At 38.7% G+C, this 25,243-nt stretch overlaps 1 protein-coding gene across 2 annotated transcripts in view; it reads left to right on the forward strand.

Moving 5' to 3' along the window:
- The first annotated feature begins 260 nt into the window (after window positions 1–260).
- The window catches only part of HPGDS (hematopoietic prostaglandin D synthase), a 29,968-nt gene continuing 4,985 nt past the window's right edge, over window positions 261–25,243 (forward strand). The window contains exons 1-5 of one of the 2 annotated variants that reach the window (XM_045992676.1): window positions 261–484; window positions 9,029–9,170; window positions 17,308–17,400; window positions 17,939–18,048; window positions 24,502–24,592. In XM_045992676.1, coding sequence (XP_045848632.1) covers window positions 9,038–9,170; window positions 17,308–17,400; window positions 17,939–18,048; window positions 24,502–24,592 — 427 coding nt within the window. In that variant the 5' untranslated portion in view covers window positions 261–484; window positions 9,029–9,037. Of the gene's footprint in view, window positions 485–9,028; window positions 9,171–17,307; window positions 17,401–17,938; window positions 18,049–24,501; window positions 24,601–25,243 lie in introns of both variants that reach the window. The other variant, XM_045992667.1, reaches the window with a different exon arrangement.

Genomic DNA, 25,243 nt, shown 5'->3' on the forward strand with positions numbered 1-25,243 from the left:
GATGGGACTGTTGGAGGAGGGGGCCGGTGAGGATGTGGTCAGCCAAGCGTTCTCCAAGGAGACGTAATGAATTGAGGAAGCCAGCCATGTACAGATCTGAAAAGAAGGCTGACTTGTGTTTACTTTCTCTCATTCTCTGGGAGCCTATGATGTAAGGTTTTAAACACAGATGGTGAGCATGTGGCAATAGGCACAGGTCAGCTCCCGTAACTTTGATTTTACCAACAGAATACAAATCTGTTAGGTTATTTACACAAGAGATCCTATAAAATGCCAAGAAGAACCAGAATTCTTCGCAGGATTGGACTGTTTGGCAGACATAGTTCATCTAAGAAATGAAGGAAGAGACTTAGGTGGAAGTAAGTCATTTCGTCTCTCATTGGCTTGTGACTGTTACTTACTCATCATATAAACCCAAGATGCCATCCCTGATGAGAGCATAGAAGATACTAGAGACTCCACGGAGACATAGCACAAGGAAGTGGTAAGACTGAACTCTACAAAGATAGGAAATGAGATCGTGTTCTTTCTTCATCTCAGTGTTTATTTTTGTTACTGTGATGTTCTGACTGAGCAACTGATACCTATTTTCACCGTGTTATTCATTCCTCTCTCATTCAGAGCCTCTCTGTTAGTGGTCAGGTATAAATCAAACAGTAGTTTCTTTTTTCTTTCTTCTTTTTTTTTTGTTTGTTTTTCTTTTTTGAGGGTAGGTGGAGGGGCAGAGGGAGAGGGAGACAGAGAATCTTAAGCAGGCTCCCTGCTGGGCCCAGTGTAGGGCTCAATCTCACAACGCTGAGATCATGACCTGAGCCGAAACCAAGAGTTGGACGATTAATTGATTGAGCCACCCAGGTGCCCCAAAATCAAACACTAGTTTCTAAGAGAAATATAGGTACTGGAAATTTTGAAGGATTTTAAGAGATTTTAAAAGACCCTTTAAGTAGACATCAACATTAAAAAGGCAGTCAGTACTGGAGGAAAAATTCTTTCTCGGAATTTTCCCCACTGTTTTCAATGTGTGAAGCAGTAGGGAAGTTCTTCTCTCTTTCTTTCTTCCTTTCCTTCCCTCCCTTCTTTCTTTCCTTCCTTCCTCTCTCATTCTCTCTCTTTTTCTTTTTCTCTCCCTTCCTTCCTACCTTCCTTCCTTCCTAGGTATTTTCTTTGTAATATTTTCTATCACTTTGAGGCTCATTTTGTTAAAGTATCCATGTTTTGCCAAGAATTGCATTCTATCATCATTTGGTTTTACAGATAATTTAAGGCATTTACCCCAGGCTAAGAATTTGAGCTCTCAGCTCCCATAGGATATTTCAGTTATCCGTCTTGCTTTGGCTTTAACGGGAGACAACCATTTAAAATGATATTTAGTTGGTCTTTGGTGAGAAAAGAAAAATCCTGGCTTGCCAATGCAAAATTACACATTCAGGATTTGACTGAAATCAATATTTTACTCAGTTAACAAAAATATTTATATTTCTTTATTGTCCTACAATTTAACTCCAACCTGGCAACTTTTCCAGAATCCAACTAGACAGACCCAGGGACCCCGTGAAGAAGGGAAATCAACATGCTTTACCACCAACTGTTAGCGGGAAAGGCAGTGCTGCTGTTTAACGTCACAATGTGCAAGAAGTTCTTCTGTAGACAATAGTAGCTCATGTGATTGTTCTCTAAATCCACTTTTTATATTTCAAAACACTACAGTCCAGATGATGGGATCACAGACATGGCACTCTATGCTGGTACCTTTTGTATGGGTTTACATACCGGTCAGGTTGAGATCTAGCAAAGAACTGTGAGCAAATTCACAAGTAATCTTTGTTTTTATACTTCAGATTCGTAGGTTATTGGATTACTACTAGGCATATCTAACACCGTATCTGGAGTTCTTGAATATGTTTGATGTTCCTTTTATTTAAAAATAAGAGCTCCTATAGATCAACACTTCTATAAGTAAAATAAAGATAAATAGTATTTAGGTTTTGCAGTGAATTGTTAAGCAGTTAATACTTAATTCCTTATTTGTAAGTTTTTCTATCCATCAAAACTACCCCCAAAATTCAATTCCTTTTTTCAGTTGCATGCTGAAATCTTGAAGGTATGTACCATAGTAAGTGAATATTGGCCTTCTTTGCCGGAGCTGATTTTGGATGCTTATCTCCTTTCTGGCACAGACATTAGCATTTTTTATACTGTTTTACTGTGTGCCTGCAGCACCATACAGATTAGAACATCATGGTTTTATTAATATGGTTTTATTATAGCTTGTATTTTATCAATGACTGCATTCAAATTGCCTCTGGGATTGAATGTTCCTGTGTTTGTTAATCAATTAAAATGTACCAGTGTTACATTAATGAAAAAGAACCACAAACCAGGAGAAAGAAAGGAGCTCCCCAAGATAGAACTTTCCCAAAAAACACTATTACTTTCCATGTAAATATTAAAACTCAATTAATTAAACAATTTAATTATTTATTAATTTTATTAATAGTGAAGTAATTTAATTAATTAACTGGCTATTTAACAAACATTAAATATTAACCATTAAAAACTAAATCTTTTTGCCTTTAGTGGCTCCATCTGTCTGAGTTCACAGGTGAAAATGTCTATGCAGGGGTTTTAGGAGTCATCTTTCATATCTTCTTTGAGAAACTATCTTATTTTCAAACACAATTCTAAGTGGGTTTTTAATTTATCTGATGAATCAGGAACTTTATTTTAAAGATTTTTATTTTATTTTATTGAGAGAAAGAGAGATGGCAAGAGCAGAAGGAGGGGCAGAGGGAGAGGGAGAAGCAGATTCTCCTGTTGAGCAGGGAACCCAATGTGGGGCTCTAACCCAGAACTCCGAGACCAAAATCTGAGCCAAAGGCCGAGGCTTGACTGACTAAGCCACCCAGGCCCCTTGAATCAGAAACTTTAAATGATTTTCTTCAGAGTGGAAAGAAGCCAGTGGTTAGTTTTAGTTGTAAAGGAAAGCATGAAGCACAATCAGCTTACCTTTTTATTTCTTGTCCTATATCATTTCAGGAAACATTTTGCAGTATTCCCTACATGGGATTCTGTTTTTTTTTTTTTTTTAAGATTTATTTATTTGACAGATAGAGATCACAAGTAGGCAGAGAGGCAGGCAGAGAGAGAGAGAGGAGGAAGCAGGCTCCCTGCTAAGCAGAGAGCCTGATGGGGGGCTCAATCCCAGGACCCTGGGACCATGACCTGAGCCGAAGGCAGAGGCTTTAACCCGCTGAGCCACCCAGGCGCCCCCCTAAATGGGATTCTTAACACAGAGTGACAGTGGGCTCAGAAATGAAGCTCACAGTGAACAGCAGGACCCTGGAACTTACCTAGGCCAGGCAAAGCATACTTCGGTCTGTCGGGCAGCTGGGTGTTAGTTCTATGATTTATGGGAAGCTGGGATCTAGTTCTGTATAGTCTTCTTCTTTGTCTCAGTCTGGTCCTGTTAGATCCCCACCGAAATGACGTGTCTGTTATACGTCTGTGGTTCTGTTTCCAGACTTTGCACACCTCTAGATGTCTGGTCCTGGATGAAGATCCCATTACCCTCATTACAGGGTTTTTAATATAAGTCTTGCAATCTGGCGGGTCAAGTCCTCTCCTCCTCTTCTCTTAATTTGTCTTGGCTATTTTGGTCCCCAGCATTTCCATTTGAAGTTTAAGCTCAGGTTTAGCCACATACTGTCTTGAATTTTGAATACAAATACAAACAATTTTAAATACAAACACAGACTTTGATTACAAATAAGGGCAGTTTCCATTTCATTTCTTACATATGTTGTTTATTGTTGTCGTAACTGAGTTAGCTGGGCCACCCAGGACTATGTTGAATAGTAAGGCTAATACTAGGGTCTCTTATTCCTGACGTTAAACAGAATACTTCTATTGGCTCCCCATGATGTATGATGTTTGCTCTAGGTTTTTTTTGTAGAGACTGTTTTTTGGGGGGCCTGGTGTCTTTCATGAGTGTAACTAACTACTAATTCAGTTTCTTTGCTGGTTAGTGTTAAATGCAGGCCTTCAGGTTTTTTGTTTTTGTTTTTAATTTGACTGTGTTAGTTTACATATTTCTCAAAATTTTTTCATTTTAAGTGTTCTGATTCAGGGACATAAAGTTATTTGCCTGTTAGCTTATGATTTTGAACGATCTATTTCATCTGCTGTTATGACCTCTTTTGTGTATAATATTAATTTTTGTGACTTTTTGCACATTTTCTTTATCAGTTTTACTAGAAGTTCATAATTTGACCTTTTAAAGGTTGTATACAAAAGGGGGCAGGCCCTAGTTTCAAGCAGTGCATCTCTACACAGTCTCCCACTTGTGAGGGGATTTTATTTTCCTTTTTTCTGAAGGAGCTACCCTCATGGATGCCACTGCCTTTCAGAATTCAGGGTCCTGTTTTACCACTTTACAGGTGAGGAAACTAAAGCTAGGGACAGGTGACTTGCCCAAGGCCATTCAGATAGTGGCACGGGTGACCCCAAAATCACACGTTCCCTTTGCCACCGACCTGCTCTGCCCTTGAGCCTGCTCCTCTCTCGGTGGGAGCGGGATATGTCTTACCTTCATTCTTTTAACCCATCATCTTTATGGAAAAAAAAGGCTTTAACAAAGTGAGATTATTGTAACAGAAATATACTGCTGAATGCAGTAAAAGGGAAAGTTTTTCTAGACACTGTCCCCTTTGGTGATCATTAGCTTACATTGTAAATTTCCTTATCAATTTTCACCATACATTTACCTGGAATTTCTTCTGTTAGTTTTTTTATTTTAAGATTTTTATTTATTTATTTGAGGGAGATAGTACTAGTGAGAGAGCCCAAGCAGGGGGAGAAGCAGACTTCCCACTGAGCAGGGAGCCCAATGTAGAGCTTGATCCCAGGACCCTGAGATCATGACCTGAGCTGAAGGCAGATGATTATCCCACTGAGCTGCCCAGGCTCCCCTCTTTTGCTAGTTTTTATGCAAAGTGTTTATAAAATATAAGAAGGATTTGAAGAATCCGTAACTGTTTCCAATTGCATTTACATTTACTAATTTTTCATGTTATAAAAATGTGCTCATTTACCCTAAAAAACAAAGAAACCAAAAAAACCCTAAAAACAAAAGTTCGGGGGCACCTGGGTGGCTCAGTGGGTTAAAGCCTCTGCCTTCAGCTCGGATCATGATCTCAGGGTCCTAGGATCGAGCCCTGAATCGGGCTCTCTGCTTGGCGGGAGACTGCTTCCCCCCTCTCTCTGCCCGTCTCTCTGCCTACTTGTGATCTCTCTCTCTGTGTCAAATAAATACATAAGTAAATAAATAAATAATCTTAAAAAAATTTATAACTATATAAATCAGAAACCAGACTTGAGCTCAGTAGAAAATATAATTATGCAAATAACTACAGGAATGTGTTGTGCAAGCACAGCTTCATTAATCAGTTATGACTGTTGAAAGGATGTTCTGGAAGGAAAGATAAGCATTCATCAGATGGTCACGGACCTGTGCCAAATCTTAGATTTAAAGATATATTTGCAGAGAACTATAGATAGCTGCCAACTTACACTAAGGTTTTTTAATGTCTTCTTTACTTGAGTGAAACACAATATAAAATAGCACGTTTTTGCAAATGAACAACAACAAACAATCCCTGTGTTTTCATGCAGAATTAGGAGGCAGACACATTCACATGGCATTTGATCAAATGAGAAAAAGTTATGTTTAATTTTTAATATTGATCATAATGGAGATATATAAATCTACACATTCATATAATGTTTGTAAGGAAAATACATATCATTTCTTTGTTGCTGAGGAAAAACTGACCTATGACAGCAAAAATCAGTAAAGAAAGGCTGTGTAGGGCACCAGGGTGGCTGAGTGGTTGAGCATCTGCCTTCGGCTCAGGTCGTGATCCCAGGGTCCGGGATTGAGCCTGGCACCTGGGGAGCCTGCTTCTCCCACTCCTACTCCCCCTGCTTGTGTTCCTCCCCCCATCAAATAAATGAATAAAGTCTTAAAAAAAAAAGAAAAGGAACAAATAAAAGTTGTGTAAAATGTTCTTCAAATGAAAACTGCAACCAAGAATGATACTTTTTCCACTCTGAAGGACTTTTTTTGTTCTTTTGAGATTTATAACAGGTAGATCACGGAATTGTAACCACCATGTTCTTTATTTCCTAGATAAGAATGTTCCCTTTATTGTGATTACATAAATATTGCCTTTTTTTTTCAGAAGGAGCTTATTACTTTACATTTTTTATTGGCTATTTTTGTATGCTCCTATTTTCCCCACTATTTCTAAGCTCTATTTGGTCCTAACCCCAAATTTGAATTCCTTCTGTGCATATTTCTCCCCCAAAGGTTGGGGCTGTAAATCTTGGAATTTTTGTTAGCTCCCTCTCCAGAGAGCACTCCCTCACATAGTGAAGTGGGTGGCAGGTGGCACGTGTCACTTAGGTGCAGACAGAGTGGCTAACAGGAGTGGGACAGGGCTTGGGAAGTTCAGAGTGACTCTGTTTCTAGCAAGGGGAAACACTACCTCCACCCACAGCATCTAGACAGGGAAAACCAAGGCCCAGAGAAGTGTATTCCTCCGCAATCACCATCATCATCATTTCTTGGATCTTGAGGGGGTCTAGAGAGGCAACTGGACAGATCTTTGCAGTTATCCTACCATAGATGGACACCGTGAATGTGCAAACTTGGCAATCTAGGTTTTTGTGGTTTGTGCTTGACTTTTTATGTGATGTGCTTTCAAATATATATTTTTTAAGATTTTATTTATTTAGAGGCACCTGGATGGCTCAGTGGGTTAAAGCCTCTGCCTTCGGTTCAGGTCATGATCCCAGGGTCCTAGGATCCAGCCCCGCATCGGGCTCTGTGCTCAGCAGGGAATCCTGCTTCCACCTCTCTCTCTCTCTGCCTGCCTCTCTGCATGCTTGTGATCTTTGTCTGTCAAATAAATTTAAAAAAAAAGATTTTATTTATTTATTTGAGAGAGAAAATGAGAGTGCACGAGCCAGGGGAGAGGAAGAGAAGCAGACTCCCTGCTGAGCAGGGAGCCTGATGTGGGGCTCGATCCCAGGACCCTGGGATCATGACCTGAGCTGAAGGCAGAAGTTTAACTGACTGAGACACCCAGGCATCCCTGTGATGTGCTTTCAGATAGAATTTTGAAACTTCAGCTCAACTTTTCTTCTAATATTCCTTTCATATCTTTGAAAGACTTCCTTAGCAGAGAATGAACTATTTATACTTACTACTTAATAATGCCGTATGACTTCTATTCATGTAATTACTACAGTTATTTTTTATTTCTGGTGTACTGTATTCACAGTGTTTATTCTTCATAGAATGAATCCAAAGTTATTATTGTCGATAGCTAATAATTATTAAGTGGTTAGCATTGTGTTAAATGCTTTACGTGTATTACCTCATTAAGTCTCCAAATCCATATTAGTATCTCTATTTACAAGAAGTGAACTTTGAAATTCAGAGAGATTTTGTTCATTAGCCAAAGATACAGAGCAACTAAGTGGAAGAGCTGAATTTCAAATGAAAATGTTTCTTTCTCAGTTGCCGGATCATTATAAAATTACAATACATGCTACTACTATTGCTTAAAATCTTTAAGTGTTTATAAACTATGAACATGAGATGAAACAAATCACAGAAAATTCAAAAGATTATAACAACCTACAGCTACCCAGTGTAACCACTATTAGCAAACTCTCTGAAATTTAAGAGAAGTTGCTTTCTTTCTTCCTTGCTCCCCCACAGAAGAAATAGAGACACAGACTTACCATTGGCCCCTCCCAGCAAAGGTCACCCAGATGGGCTCTGTTTGTATGGTGTTAGCAACCTGATAGAAACCAGCAGCATGGAGGTAGAGAGAGATTGAGAGAGAGAGAGAGAGCGCAATGTTTCCCTAAGTCTTTGATTCCCAGAGGTAAATGCCAGGGATGAGAGAAGAGAGGGGACAGCCAGCTCAGGTTGGCAAAGCTGGCTCACATTCCCCTTGCACATACCCTGTTCTTGAAATCTTTATCCAGCTGTCCTCACAAACTCAGCTGTGTCACCAAAGCAAACAATAAACCAAATGCCAAATTACAAGTGAGTAAAGGCAGGGTAAAAACAGCTTAAAATGGAAAGTTTTGGACACATCCTCTGACGGTTGGTGTATAGATAGCGTCTCAGTATGAATTCTTTCATAAGTAAAATTTGAGTCTGGTTATTTCACTGGAATGTTCCAGCTAGTTCTTTTTTTTTTTTTTTTAAGATTTTATTTATTTGGGGCACCAGCTCAGGTCATGATCTCAGGGTCCTGGGATCGAGCCCCGCATGGGGCTCTCTGCTCAGCAGGGACCCTGCTTCCCTTCCTCTCTCTGGCTGCCTCTCTGCCTACCTGTGATCTCTGTCTGTCAAATAAAAAATAAAAAAAAATTTAAAAAAAGAGATTTTATTTATTTATTTGAGAGAGAAAAAGAGCAGGACCTATGGGGGGAAGGGACAGAGGGAGAGGGAGAAGCAGACTCCCCATTGAACAGGGAGCCTGATGTGGGACTTAATCCCAGGACTCCAAGATCATGACCTGAACCAAAGGCAGACACAGATTGAGCCACCCAGGTGCCCCATTCAACTAGTTCTTAAAGAGAGAGTCATGATCTTATTTCTGTCAAGTTTCCCATATGTTATTAGGATTCAGGTCTTGAAATATTCTCTACTATTTCCAGTTACCTCAAAAGATGGCATGAATGGGGCGCCTGGGTGTCTCAGTCAGTTAAGTGTCTGCCTTTGGCTCAGGTCATGATGCCAGGGTCCTGGGATTGAGCCCCTCATCAGGCTCCCTGCTTGGCAAGGATCTTAAAAGAAAAAAAATCTTAAATTAAGATTTAAAAAAAAATTTTAAATCTTAAAAGAAAAAAAGATGCCATGAAGTTTTGAAAAAGTCCCCAAAGGAAAATGTTGATGAAACATCTCTAGAGGACTGTTAAAATAATCTTCCAATTTTTCCTTTTCCAGAATCACACCATGCCAAACTACAAACTCATTTATTTTAATATGAGGGGGAGAGCGGAAATTATCCGTTACATATTTGCTTATTTGGACATAAAATATGAAGACCACAGAATAGAACAAGCTGATTGGCCTGAAGTCAAATCAAGTAAGTGTCACAAGTAACAGTTTATGGAAATGTAGGAAAAATATGTCTCTAAAACTTTCTGTTTTTTTCTCAGGGAAATGAAAAAATCGAGGTTTTTAAATCCCATGTTGCTTTACATTGAGAAGCAGCAGTTCAGACAAGTTAAATAAATGCTATGCACCCCCAATTTTCCTATTCAAGGTGAAAACACAAACCTCACAGAAGAACTATAGAGAGATAAAAAATAAGTTTTGTCATAAGAGCTGAAAGAGAGAATACTAAATTGAGTATTCTTGACAACTCAAATGGATGGGCTTACTACAGATATCTACAGCCTTCTGACAAGGGATCAGATATGCTGTTCTAACAGAAAACCAAACTCAAAGTGGCTTAAATAACAAGAAAATTGTATCATTTAACCAAAAATCCAGAAAGAGGACAGATTTCAAGAAATGACTTTATTCATTTTTCCTCCTCTGCGTGTTGGTAGCACATGAGACTAGTAGCAATAAGTTTGCAGCAATTTCTGCCCAACAGCCTTGAACAGTAACATCAAGAGGTATATGAGAAAGAGAGAAAGAGCACTGCTTCCTTAAGTGTTTCCAGAAGAATGAAAAAAAAAAAAAAGAAAAAAAAAAAAACAACAACAACTCCCAGAAGACCTTGGCAAACTTGTCATGTTTCACTGATTCACATGTCCATTTCTGAACCAGTCACTGACCAAGCAAATAGGAAGAACCTTGAACCATCTATTCTACCTCAGAAGTTGGGTTTGGAATCACTTTTCATAAAGTAAATGACTGTCCAAAAGAAGGGTGAATATGTGAACAAAACTGGGATGTTTGATCCAATAAAAACATGCTAGTTAGCACTCAGGACAGAGGGGAAGGATTAGAAATATTATTATGTTAAAAAGTGTGTGGCTCTCAGTAAGTTCTAAGTCATCCTCTAGATGTTAGTTTCTTATCTTTTTTAGAACGAAGAAAGAATAGATGAGCTAATTCTTTGTCCATCATGTCTGCCTAGAAATACTAACTAAATATTAATTATTTGTCTAAAAGTCACATATTTGTGTTGGGATTATTACAGATTTGCATAAAGATAAAGCTGAAGAAAACAACTATTGAGTCTCTGAAGACTTTGGGCTGGTGGATTTCGTTTAATTTCTCCAGCATGGCTTCCTGAGATATATTATTGTATCTATTTTATAGTTGGGTTAACTATAGCACAGAGAATTTGTGTAATTTTTCCAGGTTCACAGTCCTGGCAAGGTAGAAATATTTTTCAAACACAGGTCAATTTCATACAGTTACTGAAGTTATTTACACTAGATAATACCAATAACACCATGATAAGTGGCATATTAACAATACATATTGCCACACGCTTTTTGGAAGAATGAGTTCCTTAAAAATCATTTGCCCTATATCCACTCTTGCTTATTAGAGAACTCTTCCATGGTGGGCTAGAATATCTTATTTCCTGTTCTCATGAAACTTTCTTATTAATATCCAAACTTTCCAAACCCTGCTATCAGAATTTGTACATAGGATTTTTAATTCTGTCGATATAAAGTAGGTGAAATTTAATTTTATCCATTAATTAAGATGGATAACAAGCTGAAAAGATGGTACATATAACAAATTCTACCTTCTAGTTTTTAGATATAGATTCTTTGAGTGCCTCATACCCTATTCTATCTTGACTTTTAATTATGTTATTGAAAATGGAATTGCTGTATTTTCTTCATATTTTCATAGATTCTTAGAGTAGGAAGGGATCTTAAAGTTCACAATGGTGGGGCGCCTGGGTGGCTCAGTGGATTAAGCCGCTGCCTTCGGCTCAGGTCATGATCTCAGGGTCCTGGAATCGAGCCCCACATCGGGCTCTCTGCTCCGCAGGGAGCCTGCTTCCTCCTCTCTCTCTGCCTGCCTCTCTGCCTACTTGTGATCTCTCTCTCTGTCAAATAAATAAATAAAATCTTTAAAAAAAAAGTTCACAATGGTTAGGAGATATATATATATATATATATATATATATATATATATATATATAGACACATACACACACATATACATACATGCATATATATCCAATGCTATATATATATATCTATATCTCCAATGCTTTAACAGACACCCAACATAAGTGGAATTTAAGAAACAAAATGGACATTTGGAAGGGGATAAACAGGAAAGAAAGAGTGGGAAACAAATGGTGAGAGCCTCTTCATGACAGAGAAGATTTGAGGGTTGATGGAGGGACGTGGGCAGGGGATGGGCTAGACGGGCGATGGGCGATTAAGGAGGGCACTTGTGATGATGAGCACTGGGTGCTGTATGTAAACGATGAACCACTGAACACTACTCCTGAACCAATACTGAACTGTAGGTCAACTAACTAGAATTTAAATTAAAAAGGAAACAAAAACAAAGACCAGACACACAACACAAAAATGAACTAAAGAGGATAGAAATTTATTTCTTTTCTATAATCGCAAGCTGATATGGCAGTTCTGCACTACAGAGTTGTCAAAGATTAGGTCCCTTCTTTCTGTTGATCCGCAACCCCGAGTTGGTTGGCTTATTTACATTGAGTAAGATGGTCCCGTCTCCTTCCACATTCCAGCTCACAGGAAGTGTGAGAGGGAAAGAGGCACATCTCTTTCTTGCAACCGCATGACCAGAGAGTTTTATACCTCACTTCTGCTTATAGCCCCTTGGCAAGAACTTCTTCACACACTACTGCAAGGGAAGCCAGGAAGTGCTGACTTTATTGCTTTGAGAAGAAAGGAAAAAATAAATGTTAAAAATAGTTTATTACAAGTTTTAGCTGGCCTCATCTCTTATCTGATTTAGGAGTGCTCTCTGGTATTTGAAACCTTCTATGACTTGCCCTCTGTGATAACCTAGAATATCACTGGATATTTCTATTAAAAAGTTCTTCTAGGCACCTGGGTGGCTCAGTCTGTTAAGTATCTGCCGATGGCTCAGGTCATGAACCCAGGGTTCTGGGATCAAGCCCCTCATCCTCTCATCAGGCTCCCTGCTCAGCGGGGAGCCTGCTTCTCTCTCTCCCTCTGCCCCTCCCCCTACTTGAGCATGCACATGCTCTCTCTCTCTCTCTCAAATAAATAAATAAAATCTTTTTTAAAAAAGTTCTTCCAGGTCAAACCTGGTGGAATGTGCACAGGTATTAACATTTTTTTCTCTTTTCAAATAACATTAAAGTACTTCTTTAAAAAAAAAAATGGCAAAGCTCTACAAGGACAAAGACCTCAAGCTTGAATAAGCCCCAAATTCTCAAAGCTGGAAAACAGGTCCAAGAATGGTAAGGTGATGAAGTAGGCAAGGGATGCCCAAATATAAGCCTGGTAGAGTAGAAGTCAAGCTGAATCACTCCAGGGAGTACCGATTCCCAAGGCTCAGGAATCGGTAGTGCCATTGAACTCTAAAAGCCGAACCCACAGAGGGCTGACTTAGCATGTGAAGCAGCGGCATGACTGCCCTGGGAGAAGTATGGAGATTATCTCAACAGAGGATGGACCAGAGGACTGTAGGACAGCAGGCATTTCTGAGCACACAGTACTATAGGTGGGACTCAGTGGAAGGCTACAAACTAAAGCGAGAGAACCAGAGCCCTTATCCTCTGCTCCACAATCAGAATGCTACAACCAGACAAGTATCCCCTGGGCAGGAAGGGTTCTTTCGGGAACTGATCAGTCCCAGAGGAATGCCTAATAGACACTAAACTGGAGGGAGTGTCAGTGACATGGCCCAGTCACAGCCCATGTACACCGAGAGTCCAATTAGCTTCTATTCCTTTTGCTTATTTAAAACAGGAAGGGCAAACCAAAAATTAATAGATATCTGTGAGAAGGCCTCTAATGTGAAACAGACATAAACAAAGAAGCGGAGGGAGAAAAAAAATCATCTGAGGGCAACAGGGTGATGTAGGAAGAAAAAAACTTTAAAAATATAAGACCCTCAGAAAGAAAAATTCTATACATTCCGAACTAGTATGCTGTAAAAAAGAATGTTTAGAGACAAAAAGGTTTTGAAAATTAACAATTTGATACAGACAAAACAAATGAAATTTAAAAAATGATCAAAAATAAGGAACTCCTCCAGAAAGTACAATAAGAAAAAGAAATAAGAAATAAGAGAAAAGGGATTAGAAAAATTGAGTCTCAGTAAGCTTAGGATGTCCAATGTCTCAACGAAATTCTGGGAAGAAAGGAGGAAAACTTTTAAAAGACTCTTCCTTACATAAAATTGAAATGTATCTCTTCAGTGACTTTCATATACTAGTCCTGGACATATCATTTTAATCCATAGGAAACAGATTATTCCTTCTTTCACCTCCAGTTCTTTGAAGCACTTTAGTATCTTTCAGACATAGAGAAAAAGCCACTGCTGTGTAGACAGTTCAATGATAATACCCTGAGGGAAGATAAAGTTCATGGGCTGAATACAGAACTGACCCTGTTAACTCATGCATCCATCCCTCTGGCTATCAAGTTTTAGAACTTGCTTCTTTCTCTGAAGATCCTTGTGATTATCAGCCCAAACTTGTCAGTCCTGGCTCTACTTCTTGATTTAGATACTGTTTCTCATGGACTATATCCGATCTGCAAGGTAGGTCCAAGGGACGACTCTCTTCTCTTCCTTGAGTGATCCATTTATATCCGTTGGTTTGGATTTCCTCATCGCCCAAGAAGGACACGCTCCTGTTCCACTTATGTCTGCCATGTAATGTGTGGTGTCTGGGGAATTGCAATGTTCCAGGCATGGGAACGACGCAGTGCATGGTGGGAATACCACTCCTAGCCTAGGTCCACATACCATCCAAAGCCATTTCACCAAGGTCACTGTGGTTATTTTGGCAGCCGCATCGCACAGCCTTACATTCGGCATCACTAAATTCCTTAAAGCTGTTTGACAGGTGCTCCTGTTTGGTCACATCTCCAACAACCCCAAAGTTATGTTTTCTGGAACAAAATGAAGGATTGGCATTTGCGTTCTTCAATTTCTTCTTGTTAGATGCCCCATATTCCAGCTGTTGGCAATTAGCCCAACAATTATCAAATGCTGCCAGTAGCTGAAAGCTTACCATCTCACAGGAAAACACATTCTTGTCGTCAATGGTTCCAACATTAAAAAATTAGTCTTCATCTTGAGTTAATATCTGCCCCCTTTAAAGTATCTTTTAATTGTTGTTTTGCACTTTAGAGATAGTCAGAATAAGTCAAATTTTTCATCCATTTGATAGCTGTACCATACTTGAAGATGGGTATTACGTTTATTTTGTCTTTGTTTTGCCTCCCCCAAGAAAGAATGCCAAGTTCTTCAGCTGATGCTTATAAAATGTAGTTTTCAGACCCTTCTTTAACTTGGATACTAACCTCTGGGTTTGCTCTGGTTTTTTTTTAAGATTTTATTTATTCATTTGACAGAGAGAGATCACAAGCAGGCAGAGAGGCAGGCAGAGAGAGAGGAGGAAGCAGGCTCCCTGCCGAGCAGAGAGCACGATGTGGACTCGATCCCAGGACCCTGAGATCATGACCTGAGCCGAAGGCAGCGGCTTAAACCACTGAGCCACCCAGGCGCCCCATCCTGTGATTTTGTTTTTTTAAAGATTTTATTTATTTATTTGACAGAGAGAGATCACAAGTAGGCAGGCAGAGAGAGAGGAGGAAGCAGGCTCCCTGCAGAGCAGAGAGCCCTATGCGGGGCTCGATCCCAGGACCCTGAGACCATGACCTGAGCCGAAGGCAGAGCCTTAACCTACTGAGCCACCCAGGCACCCTGCTCTGATTTTTCAATGTATTCTTAAAACATGGCTCTTAGAACTATCAAAACAGCTGAGCAAAATTTCCAACTGAACTCAGTTTGAGTCTCACCTCTACCAGGGATGTGACCTGGACTAGTTATGTAACCTCTCTTCACCTCACTTTCTCATCTGTAAAATGAGATAAGGGTTGATGCCTACATCATAGGGTTGTTGTAAGTACTAGAAAACCCAGTGGGTACTTTAAATATTTAGTACATTGCCTAGCATAAAGGAGGCCTCCCTCAAAATGTTAAATGTTAGTTCCCAATCATGAGACATCACAATTTGTGTCAGCTGTCTTTGGAATTCTGTTTGCTCACTGCAGTGTAGACTAGTACTCGGCATACTTATTGGTAAGTACTCAGAGATGGTTTTATTCCTGATGTGAACTGTAGTTCATCTTGTACTTAGTTAACGTACATACGAAAGACACTTGGAGGTTGATTCTGGTAGTTGCTCTAGAAGAAATGGGACTGTGTAGTGGCACTTTGTTCTTTTCTCTCTTCCCAAAATAATTATATTTCCCAAAGTAAAGCACTGGTTGGAAAATTGTGATCAATACATATAACGAAATATAATGTAGTCATTAAAAAGGTGATGTTTCACTGATTTGGAAAGATTTCAAAAAGATGTTATCAAATAAAAAAATGGTTTACAAATACTTCAGGATGCTGTTTTTAAATATATATGAGAAATTAATTAAAGTATTCAAATGTGGTAGAATTTTTATTTATCTTCAAGTTAGAATTTTCCTATAAAAACATATATTGCCCTATGACAAAAATGTGGTAAGTTTAGATAAGAAAACAAAGTAGCGTCTACAGACAAAATGTTATTACATCTGCAGTGAGGCTGCCCTGTATTGTACAAATTGCTTGCCGTCTTACTATATACTTCACATGGTCCCTCATCAAAATAACAATTTGGCTAAATTCCTTACCATAGCTCAATGTATAAATCAAACTCTCCATTTTCTCATCCTTTTTTTTTTTTTTTAAGATTTTATTTACCTGACACACAGGGGAGATCACAAGTAGGCAGAGAGGCAGGCAGAGAGAGTGAGAGAGAGAGAGAGAGAGAGAGGAGGAAGCAGGCTCCCCGCTGAGCAGGGAGCCCGATGCGGGACTTGATCCCAGGACCCTGAGATCATGACCTGAGCCGAAGGCAGAGGCTTAACCCACTGAGCCACCCAGGCGCCCCTCTAATCTTTTTTTTTAATTGACATATAATGTATTATTTGCCCCAGGGTACAGGTCAGTGAATCATCAGTCTTATATAATTCACAGCACTCATCATAGCACATACTCTCCCAATGTCCATAAACTAACCACCCCCTCCCTACTTCCCCCAACTCCCCAGCAACCCTGTTTGTTTTGTGAGATTAAGTGTCTCTTATGGTTTGTCTCCCTCCCAATGCCATCTTGTTTCATTTTTTCCTTCCCACCCAACCCCCCATGACTTCCTGCCCTGCCTCTCAAATTCCTCATATCAGAGAGATCATATAATAATTGTCTTTTTCTGATTGACTTATTTCACTCAGCACAATACCCTCTACTTTCATCCATGTCATTGCAAATGGCAAGGTTTCATGTTTTGATGGCTGCATAGTATTCCATTGTATATTTACACCACATCTTCTTTATCCATTCATCTGTTGGTGGACATCTAGGTTCTTTCCATAGTTTGGCTATTGTGTCCATTTCTTCATCTTTAAAAAGTTTATTTATTTTATTTCTTTTTAAATTTTTTAATTTATTTTTTAAGTTTTTATTATTAAGATTATTTATTTATTTGAGAGAGAGAGAGCACAAGTAGGGGGGAGGAGCACAGAGTGAGGGAGAAGCAGGCTCCCTGTTGAGCAGGGCTCAATCCCAGGACCCTGGGATCATGACCTGAGCTGAAGGCAGACGCTTAGCCCACTGAGCCACTCAGGTACCCCGGCCTATGGTTTTAAAGAACAATCAATGTTATAGCTGATTGAGACCACAAAAATTAATGAAGCTTTAAAAAAAAGCTTTATTTAAAAGGTAAGTAGTGAGTATATGTAAGTCTATGAGGTAACACACAGTACAATATGCAGTATCACTAACAAACCCTTTTAGACCCGGTGCTGCCATGAACTCTGTACAAGGTCTTCTACAACCCTTCTTCTAAAAGACCTATAAAGATTCCACTAGACGGTGCCTATTGTCTCTTTTAGAACAAATATTCAGGAATACCATAACTTTAAAATCATGCTTTGTTTCCATAATTATCTGTAAAAATGGGAAATAGTATTACTTGATTTTGCTATGGAAGTTGATTTTTTTGCTTATTTTATTTTAAGCTCTTCCGTTTGGTAAAATCCCCATTTTGGAAGTCGATGGACTTAACCTTCACCAGAGCCTAGCCATAGCACGATACTTGGCCAAAAACACAGGTAATATGTTTATTGTGTTGAAGAGCTGTGATAACTGAGAACACATAACTTATATTCACTATTTATTAAATAACTTTATTATTGAACAATATAGTATAAAGAATGAAACAAAAGATAGCAAGGAAACAAACCTAATCAGCTGAGGCTAGCTAAATGGATTGTGGCGCTTCTTCTTACAGAATCCCATGTAGCTGAAAAAAGAGCAGAGATGCCCTTAATAAACTTATAGGGAAAGATCTGTAGGATATATGGGGGATGTGTAGTGTATGGAGTGGGATACATAGTTTTATTTTCATGAAGAAATAATGGAAGACTACAAAAAAAACTCTAATAGAGTGGTTACCAATATGGTAGGTAGATTAAGGAGCCCAATGAGATTGGTTGGGCAGGGATGGAAGTTGGTCTTCACTGGATACAGTTTTATATTGTTCTGAATTTTTGAACCATAAGAATATATTATCTTTTAAAAAGCAAACATTTTAATATAGTAAATTAAATCCAGTGTATGTCTGGGCATAAAATGGTCTCTATTTTATAGATTTGGCTGGAAAAACAGAATTGGAACAATGTCAAGTTGATGCAATTGTGGACACATTGGACGATTTCATGTCACGTTTTCCTTGGGCAGAGAAAAAACAAGATATAAAAGTAATGTGATCAGTTTGTTATTACTACTATTAATCATATCTACTTGTGGGGTGCTTCAAAGTTTCTTTTTATCGGGCGTCTGGGGGCTCAGTCAGTTGAGCATCGACCTTCAGCCCAGGGATCCAGCCCTGCATTGGGCTCCCTGTTCACTGGGAAGTCTGCTTCTCCCTCTTTCTCTGTCCCTCCTCCCATTCATATTTGCTTGCTCTCTCCAATAAAAAATCTTTTACAGAAAAGGTTTCTTTTTATCAAAGTAAGACATACCTATAGTTTTAAAATATCAAATTATATTTAAAAATTTAGAATAAAATAAGGTGATTCCCTGCTCTACCTCTTACATTAACCCCTCCTCAGACACTTTTTAATACTTTTTATTAACACTTTTAACTATTTCTTTAGGACATGTAAATCTGGTTTTCTTTGATTCACTAATTTTAGTTTCTCTGGACTTATTATTATAGTAGTAAGAATTTTTCTCTTACGTAGTCATTGTTTCTGCTCCCCTTCTCCCAAACTCTTTTTTTTTTTTTTTTTTTTTAATATTTTATTTATTTATTTGACAGAGAGAGAGAGGTCACAAGTAGGCAGAGAGGCAGGCAGAGAGAGGGAGAAACAGGCTCCCCACTGAGCAGAGAGCCCAACGCGGGGCTCGATCCCAGGACCCTGAGATCATGACCTGAGCCGAAGGCAGAGGCCCAAACCACTGAGCCACCCAGGTGCCCCCCTTCTCCCAAACTCTTAATATAATGATATTAAAATGTTTTGGCCAAATCGATATAATGTTACATTAGTATGCTAGGCAAATATCATACAGAACTGTCAGTTGTAGTATACTTTGATTTCATTTCCTGCTCACTCTATCTCCTCAAAATTAGTAATTGCCTTTCCTTCATTTGCTTGTTTTTCCGTTTATTGCTGAACCCTCCCACACCATCCAGTAGACCGCCAATACAGCTTTCCACAAGGTCAGTGGTATCAGATTACCCATTACGTCCACTATTTTCTTGGAGAGATCTGGCCAAGATCTCCTCTTTTTTGCAGAGCTGTCCCCACTGGACTTGCCTTCACTGCCATCCCAGGAATGTCCTTCTCTTGAGTTGGGGTCCTATTTCCTGGATGCCATCCTCTGTCCTTGCTTACTTCTTTGTCCTCCAGGAGTCCCACAGTTAAAATGAAGGCTTGATGACAAGAGGTGTAATGATGACGGACAACACTGCTGTGTCTGTCTTGAGTGTACACTGCTTCAGTCTGGTTTGGTCACCCTAAAAACCTGGTGCACCGTCATTATCCTGTAGTCTTTATTTCCATATTTTTTTCTTTTTTAAAAAAATATTTTTTTAAATTTATTTGACAGAGAAGGACATAGTTAGAGAGGGAACACAAGCAGGGGGAGTGGGAGAGGAAGAAGCCAGACTGCCGCCCAGCAGGAAGCCTGATGCGGAGCTTGATCCCAGGACTCTGGGATCACAACCTGAGTTGAAGGCAGCCACCCAATGACTGAGCCACCCAGGTGCCCCTCATATTATTCCTCTTTGGTTTGGTCTCCGTCTTTCTCCAGGAGTCAAACCATCCTTTAGAATCCATGATAAAGAATAGGAAAATTAAGAAGCTTACCCAACGCTCTCAGCAGAGGGACAGGGTATGTTGATTTTGAGCAGCGCTAGGCCATTTGTGGAATGTTTTCCCATATCACTATCTTTACTAGACTCTTTACTAGAAAGAGTATCTTCAGAAGACTTCCGACCTTTTGCCTGGAAAGAAAGGTGTGTCTGCCAGTGTTCTGGGAAACGATCAGCAAAGAGAGGGCTATAAGTCTCAGCACTTAGTGCTCAGTATGCATATATTCATTTACTCCCCTATTTTGAAAACATTATGAATGTCAGCTCCCAACACACAGACCATCAATTTCCCCCTCTCCAGCCTTCTGCTACCGGTGGGGAAGAGGCATGTGTCAAGCAGTGTAAAATGAAGAGAGAAATCTTATGCTAAAACTACCTCTTCCTCAGCCTTCTGCCAGTCCTCACGTTATCCTCTCCCTTACCTCCTTACTCCCAACTCTAGATACATGCTGCCTTTTCCTGAAACATTTGAGGGTTTTATGGGGCAGACAGTGTTGGTTTTCAGCTTTCCCTTTGCAGATACCAGTCATCCATTTGCTTTATAACTTCGACTTTTGTTTTCTCTTGTCTCCTCTCCTGTTTTCCACCTCTTTGTGGGTTCTTTCTTTTCAAAAATATCTATTTACTGTGGTTTGGGGATGAAAAAATCACATATGTGTGCCAAATCCATCATTTTTATCCAGAATTCTAAATAGACCTTGTAGGTTATGCTCCATTACCACCCCCTAGTGGTGTCCTGGGGGCATGCATCACAATCTGTATTTTAAAATACATTTACTTCTCCTCCAGGAGAACGTGTCGTGAGGGTAGTAATTATGTCTGTACTGCTCACTCATGTCCCCACACCCACCTCTGTGCCTTTCACACCGCAGACACTACATGTTGAATGGCAGGCAGCAAGAGCTGATTTCTCCAACAGCACGTACAGATGCCGCTCCGGCCCCTTTACACCCGTGGCCTCAGCCAGTCCCCCAATCCCTTCACTAGATACGCGCTTTCTATCATCATGCTTACTTTGCAGATGAAGAAACTGAGACTCAGAGAGGTTATGGAGTTGCCCAGACCCATGGCCTCATCACTTCCGCATACTTCCTTTTAAATTAGTGACTAATACCCAGAGCATCTTTTAGGGAGAAACTATTACCTTTCTTTTCCCAGATGGGGAAATTGAGGTTCATGTATTAGAAGAAACCTGTCGAAGGTTATTCAGCTAGGAAGTGGTACGCAAGGAATCTGAATCCCAGCCACTCTTACTCAGTCTCATTCTCTCAACCACTTGTTGTAAGGCCACAGTGCCAACAGCTGGTGAATACGTATGTATGTGGTGTAGCTTAAGGCCGACAGTCGAAAGTTACAGCACAGAACGAATGGCAGTCTTATCAATTTGCTAAAATACATTTATGCTAAATACTACTCGTTTATTAGGAACTTCTGATTTCAATAGAGATACTTGGAACAGAAAAGTATTAACATTTACTGAATGTAAGGGGTGTCTCTCTCTCTCTCTCACACACACACACACACACACAAATATATGACTAATCAGAGCGAAGTCTAAGATAAAAGCTCAGCTTTGATATGGCAATATATTCGGGCTCTGGAGTCACACTGCCAAGCTTGAATTCTGATTCCCTTCTTACTAGTTGTCACATAACTACCCACCAACAGTTCAGATTCTTTGTCTGTAAAGTAGAGATACCATAGAATCTACTTTGAAGTATGTTGGGAGGATTAAATGTTAGCATGAGTACCTATGACTAGGTGGAAAGTGTTCAACAAATATTAGATATTATAATTATCTAATATGTTAATAACTACTCATATATAATTAATAGTGTTATTATATAGTTCACTGCTCATTGTTTTTCCTTTTGTCAGACATGGCATTTGTATTTTACACAACCTTATAAATGCAGAAACAAGTAGAGACATAATGTCCAATTTAGAAAAACGGATCTAAAGCTTTTTGTTTCACATGCCAAAGACCCCACTGATTGGCAGTCTATCAATTTATGGGATTGCGTTTTGCTATTTTGTACCCTTCTGTGGGTGAGCCTCCTATAATAGAAGCTACCTCCTTCAAAGCTACCTTCATTCAAAGCGGAAAATACTCTTTGAATGCTTATGATACCAGTAACACTCTACTTTTGTATTAGAGTAACACTGTTCTTACATGCCCATTTTGGGGAAAAAAAAAATCACAGGACATAATCCAAGCTTATAAATAAATCATATGAAGGGAGAACACGTTGCAGAAATAGTGCAGTTGGCTACATACTATCTGATTAATAAGGAGGACCTGGCTAGTATACAACGAAAACCTCCATAATTTTAGTACATTTCTTCACCCAGGCTCCCTGTAGTGAGTCACGTTGCTGCCACCTTGTGGTCAGATCAAATTTTTAAATGCAGAATATTGGTAACAGTGAAGATGGATGGTGAACATAGTCTTCTTATTATACGTGCCCTAAAAATCTACCAAATACACGTAATTATAAATATTTCAGTATCGGTTGCTAGGAATTCCATTTCCAATTTAAAAAAATTAAAATTAATTTAGAAGGCAAAGTATGTTTTTGGACACTGGTCACCCTGATAATCCTTGAATTTACCACTAGTGATTCTCTGGTTATTCAACCTGTTTCAGTTTCCCCATCTGAAGACTGGGGCAGGAGGATGATGGATGAGCAGGATCAAAGAAATGCCAGTGACACATTTTCAATACTAAATGATTTTGGTAGTATGAATTTAAAAATGGTGCTTTGGAGAAATATAATTTCTCTGAAAGTCATTTGATAGGATACTGTAACAATGACTTCTCAGGTTGAAAAACCTCCTGACTTACAGCTCTCCGGAGGAAGAGGGAGGAAATTTCTGAGTCTACCGAGTGTAAGAGTGGTAAGAGCTAAGATTTATCAAGAAATGCAGTTTTTAAAAGTACATATCTGGAAACAAGGATGTATAATCAAATTTCATCTTCTTTATGTTATTTTGGTGAGTACTCTTTACAATGACTCTTAAATAATAATAATTACGTTGGTTAGTTATTCACACATCATTAGATGAGATGAATCACTGGGATGATTCACCAAACATATAGAGAACCTGGGCTACAGAAATCAATACAGAGAAAAGATTTTTATTTGGCATTGGGTATGCACAAGCATCTGTGTACGTGTACCTTAAGCGGTGGAAATGCACATTAGAAGAAGTAATAAAATATACAGGTGAGCACACAAATGTTTTGGGAATCTGTCCAGCAGCTACATCCTGTTCCATTCAACTCCGTTCCATTTCTAGCTTGTCTAGAGGAACCAAACTGGCCTTCACCTTCCCCCCTGAGGCCAAGCTGAGCTGGGCTGTGGGAAGTGCCACGTAGATCCGGGCCCACTGCCTCTCTGCTCACAAATTATGTGTAAGAACTCACACTGTTTTGTTTTAAACTATGAACATATTAAACATAGAAAAAGGACCTTATGAATGTAGGTGGTATAGAACAGTGGAAAGAATATAAATCAAAATAATGACAAGCTTCCCAAGTCTCAGTGTGTAAAATCAGGCAAATGTATGTAAATATGTAATGATTTTTTTTGTAAACTCTGTTTTATAAACCAGGCATTATGTGGCAGTAATCTCTATTACCTAGCTAGGTTATAGTAATAACAGAAAGTAAATAAGCATATTGGTGAGGGAACTGTCCACTACTCACCTTGCCTTAATAAAGTCTGGGTTTTATTATAGGTCATTTCTCATTACTAATAAACAATATATATACACATATTTTATGATATTTTTCAGTTTGGCTTACATTTCATATCCAAGACACACACCAGCCAGAATTTTCATATATAAACAAACAGTTCTTACAAAGAAAGAGGTCATGAATAAATTGTCTTTCAGAGATTTGAGGAAAAACACAATTTTTAAAAAGTGGATGTATCTGTTAATTTTTCCCTTCTAAGGGTATTTGGCTTATGTTACCTTACATAATCAAAAGAGGGACCTAGTTGATGGTTTTTGTAGATGATACTCAAGGCAGACAAACCTCATATGAAGGCACAATGTCAAGCCAACAAGGAAAGATCCATAAAGCCTGAGAGCATAAGGAGTCATTACATAGATGACTTCTGTTAAGTGCGATAGTACGGTAAAAGACTGCCAAACTGAAGGAGCCTATCCTTACAAAGTAAAATTAATTTCTTTACCCTCAGTTATATTATTTCAATTCAAAGAGAGTGAGGATAATTTTGGAAATGTAAAAACATAATGGAATCATTTTTTCTTAATAAACATTAAGATAGAAATCATGAAAAGATTTTGTGGGTGAAATATTTGGCCATTATACATAAAGAAATTGTAAGCAGTGGTCACAAAAATTTTTTCATCCATGAGCAACACACAGGTGACTAAGTATAAAGAATCAGATCTCAATCTCCACAATAACATACATTTCAGAAAAAAAAAACAACAACCAAGAACACATAGCTACTTCTATCTGAAACCATGTAGGAGTTTAAATAAAGATGGAAAAATCTACTTCCTTTTTTTTTTTTAGTGAGAATTCTATTTTATAAAATTTTATTTATTTGTCAGAGAAAGAGAGAGAGAGAGAGCACAAGCAGGGGCAATAGCAGGTACAGGGAGAAGCAGGCTCCTGGTTTAGCAGGGAGCTGGAATGTGGGGCTCATTCCCAGGACCCTGAGATCATGATCTGAGTGGAAGGCAGACGCTTAGCCAACTGAGCCACTCAGTCCTCCATTTCCTTTTCAAATAGTGTTATTTATTTATTTTTCCTAGTATCCTTAAAGTGATCTTTTTCTTCTTCCTCTCCTAGAATCAGATGTTTAATGAGCTACTTACATATGATGGACCTCATCTGCTGCAAGATTTGGATGCATACTTAGGGGAAAAGGAGTGGCTTGTTGGTAACTCTGTGAGTATGTTTTACATCTTAAAAAAATACAAGTATACACACATACATGTACATATAACCAAAAACTTACAAAGACTCATGGAGGAAAAAAAAGTTACACACAAGGAAGGATTAGATAGCAGGGATAAAACCTAAACCTCTTTGAATAAACCTGTTTTGGTGGACTGAATAATTTTGGAATTATGAACTAAAATAGTTTATATAATTACATAAGAGCAACAACAAAAGTATTTTGAAAAGCTAACACTGCAAAGTGAAGCAAATGAACCTATGTTAAAACTGATGTATGAAGTGTGTAGAGAAGTACCTATTACCCAATTAGTGAGGGGAACCGTTTTAAGAAAATCATCTTAAAACACAGTAATTTGCCTATACATCTTATAAATATTCTCTCAGAACCAAAAAATAGAAAACTTACACCATTTTTAGTAGAGGCATACATCGGAGAGAGATTGTGGGTTCTGTTTCAGACCACAGCAATAAAGTATCACATGAAATGGATTTTTTGGTTTCTCAGTATATATAAAAGTTATGTTTACATGATACTGTGATCTGTCAAATGTGCAATGGCATTATGTCTAAAAAAACAAAGTACATATCTTGATTTAAAAACTTTATTGCTAAAAAATGTTAATCATCATCT

Source organism: Meles meles, chromosome 2, assembly GCF_922984935.1.
Source record: "Meles meles chromosome 2, mMelMel3.1 paternal haplotype, whole genome shotgun sequence".
Classification (NCBI taxonomy): domain Eukaryota; kingdom Metazoa; phylum Chordata; class Mammalia; order Carnivora; family Mustelidae; genus Meles; species Meles meles.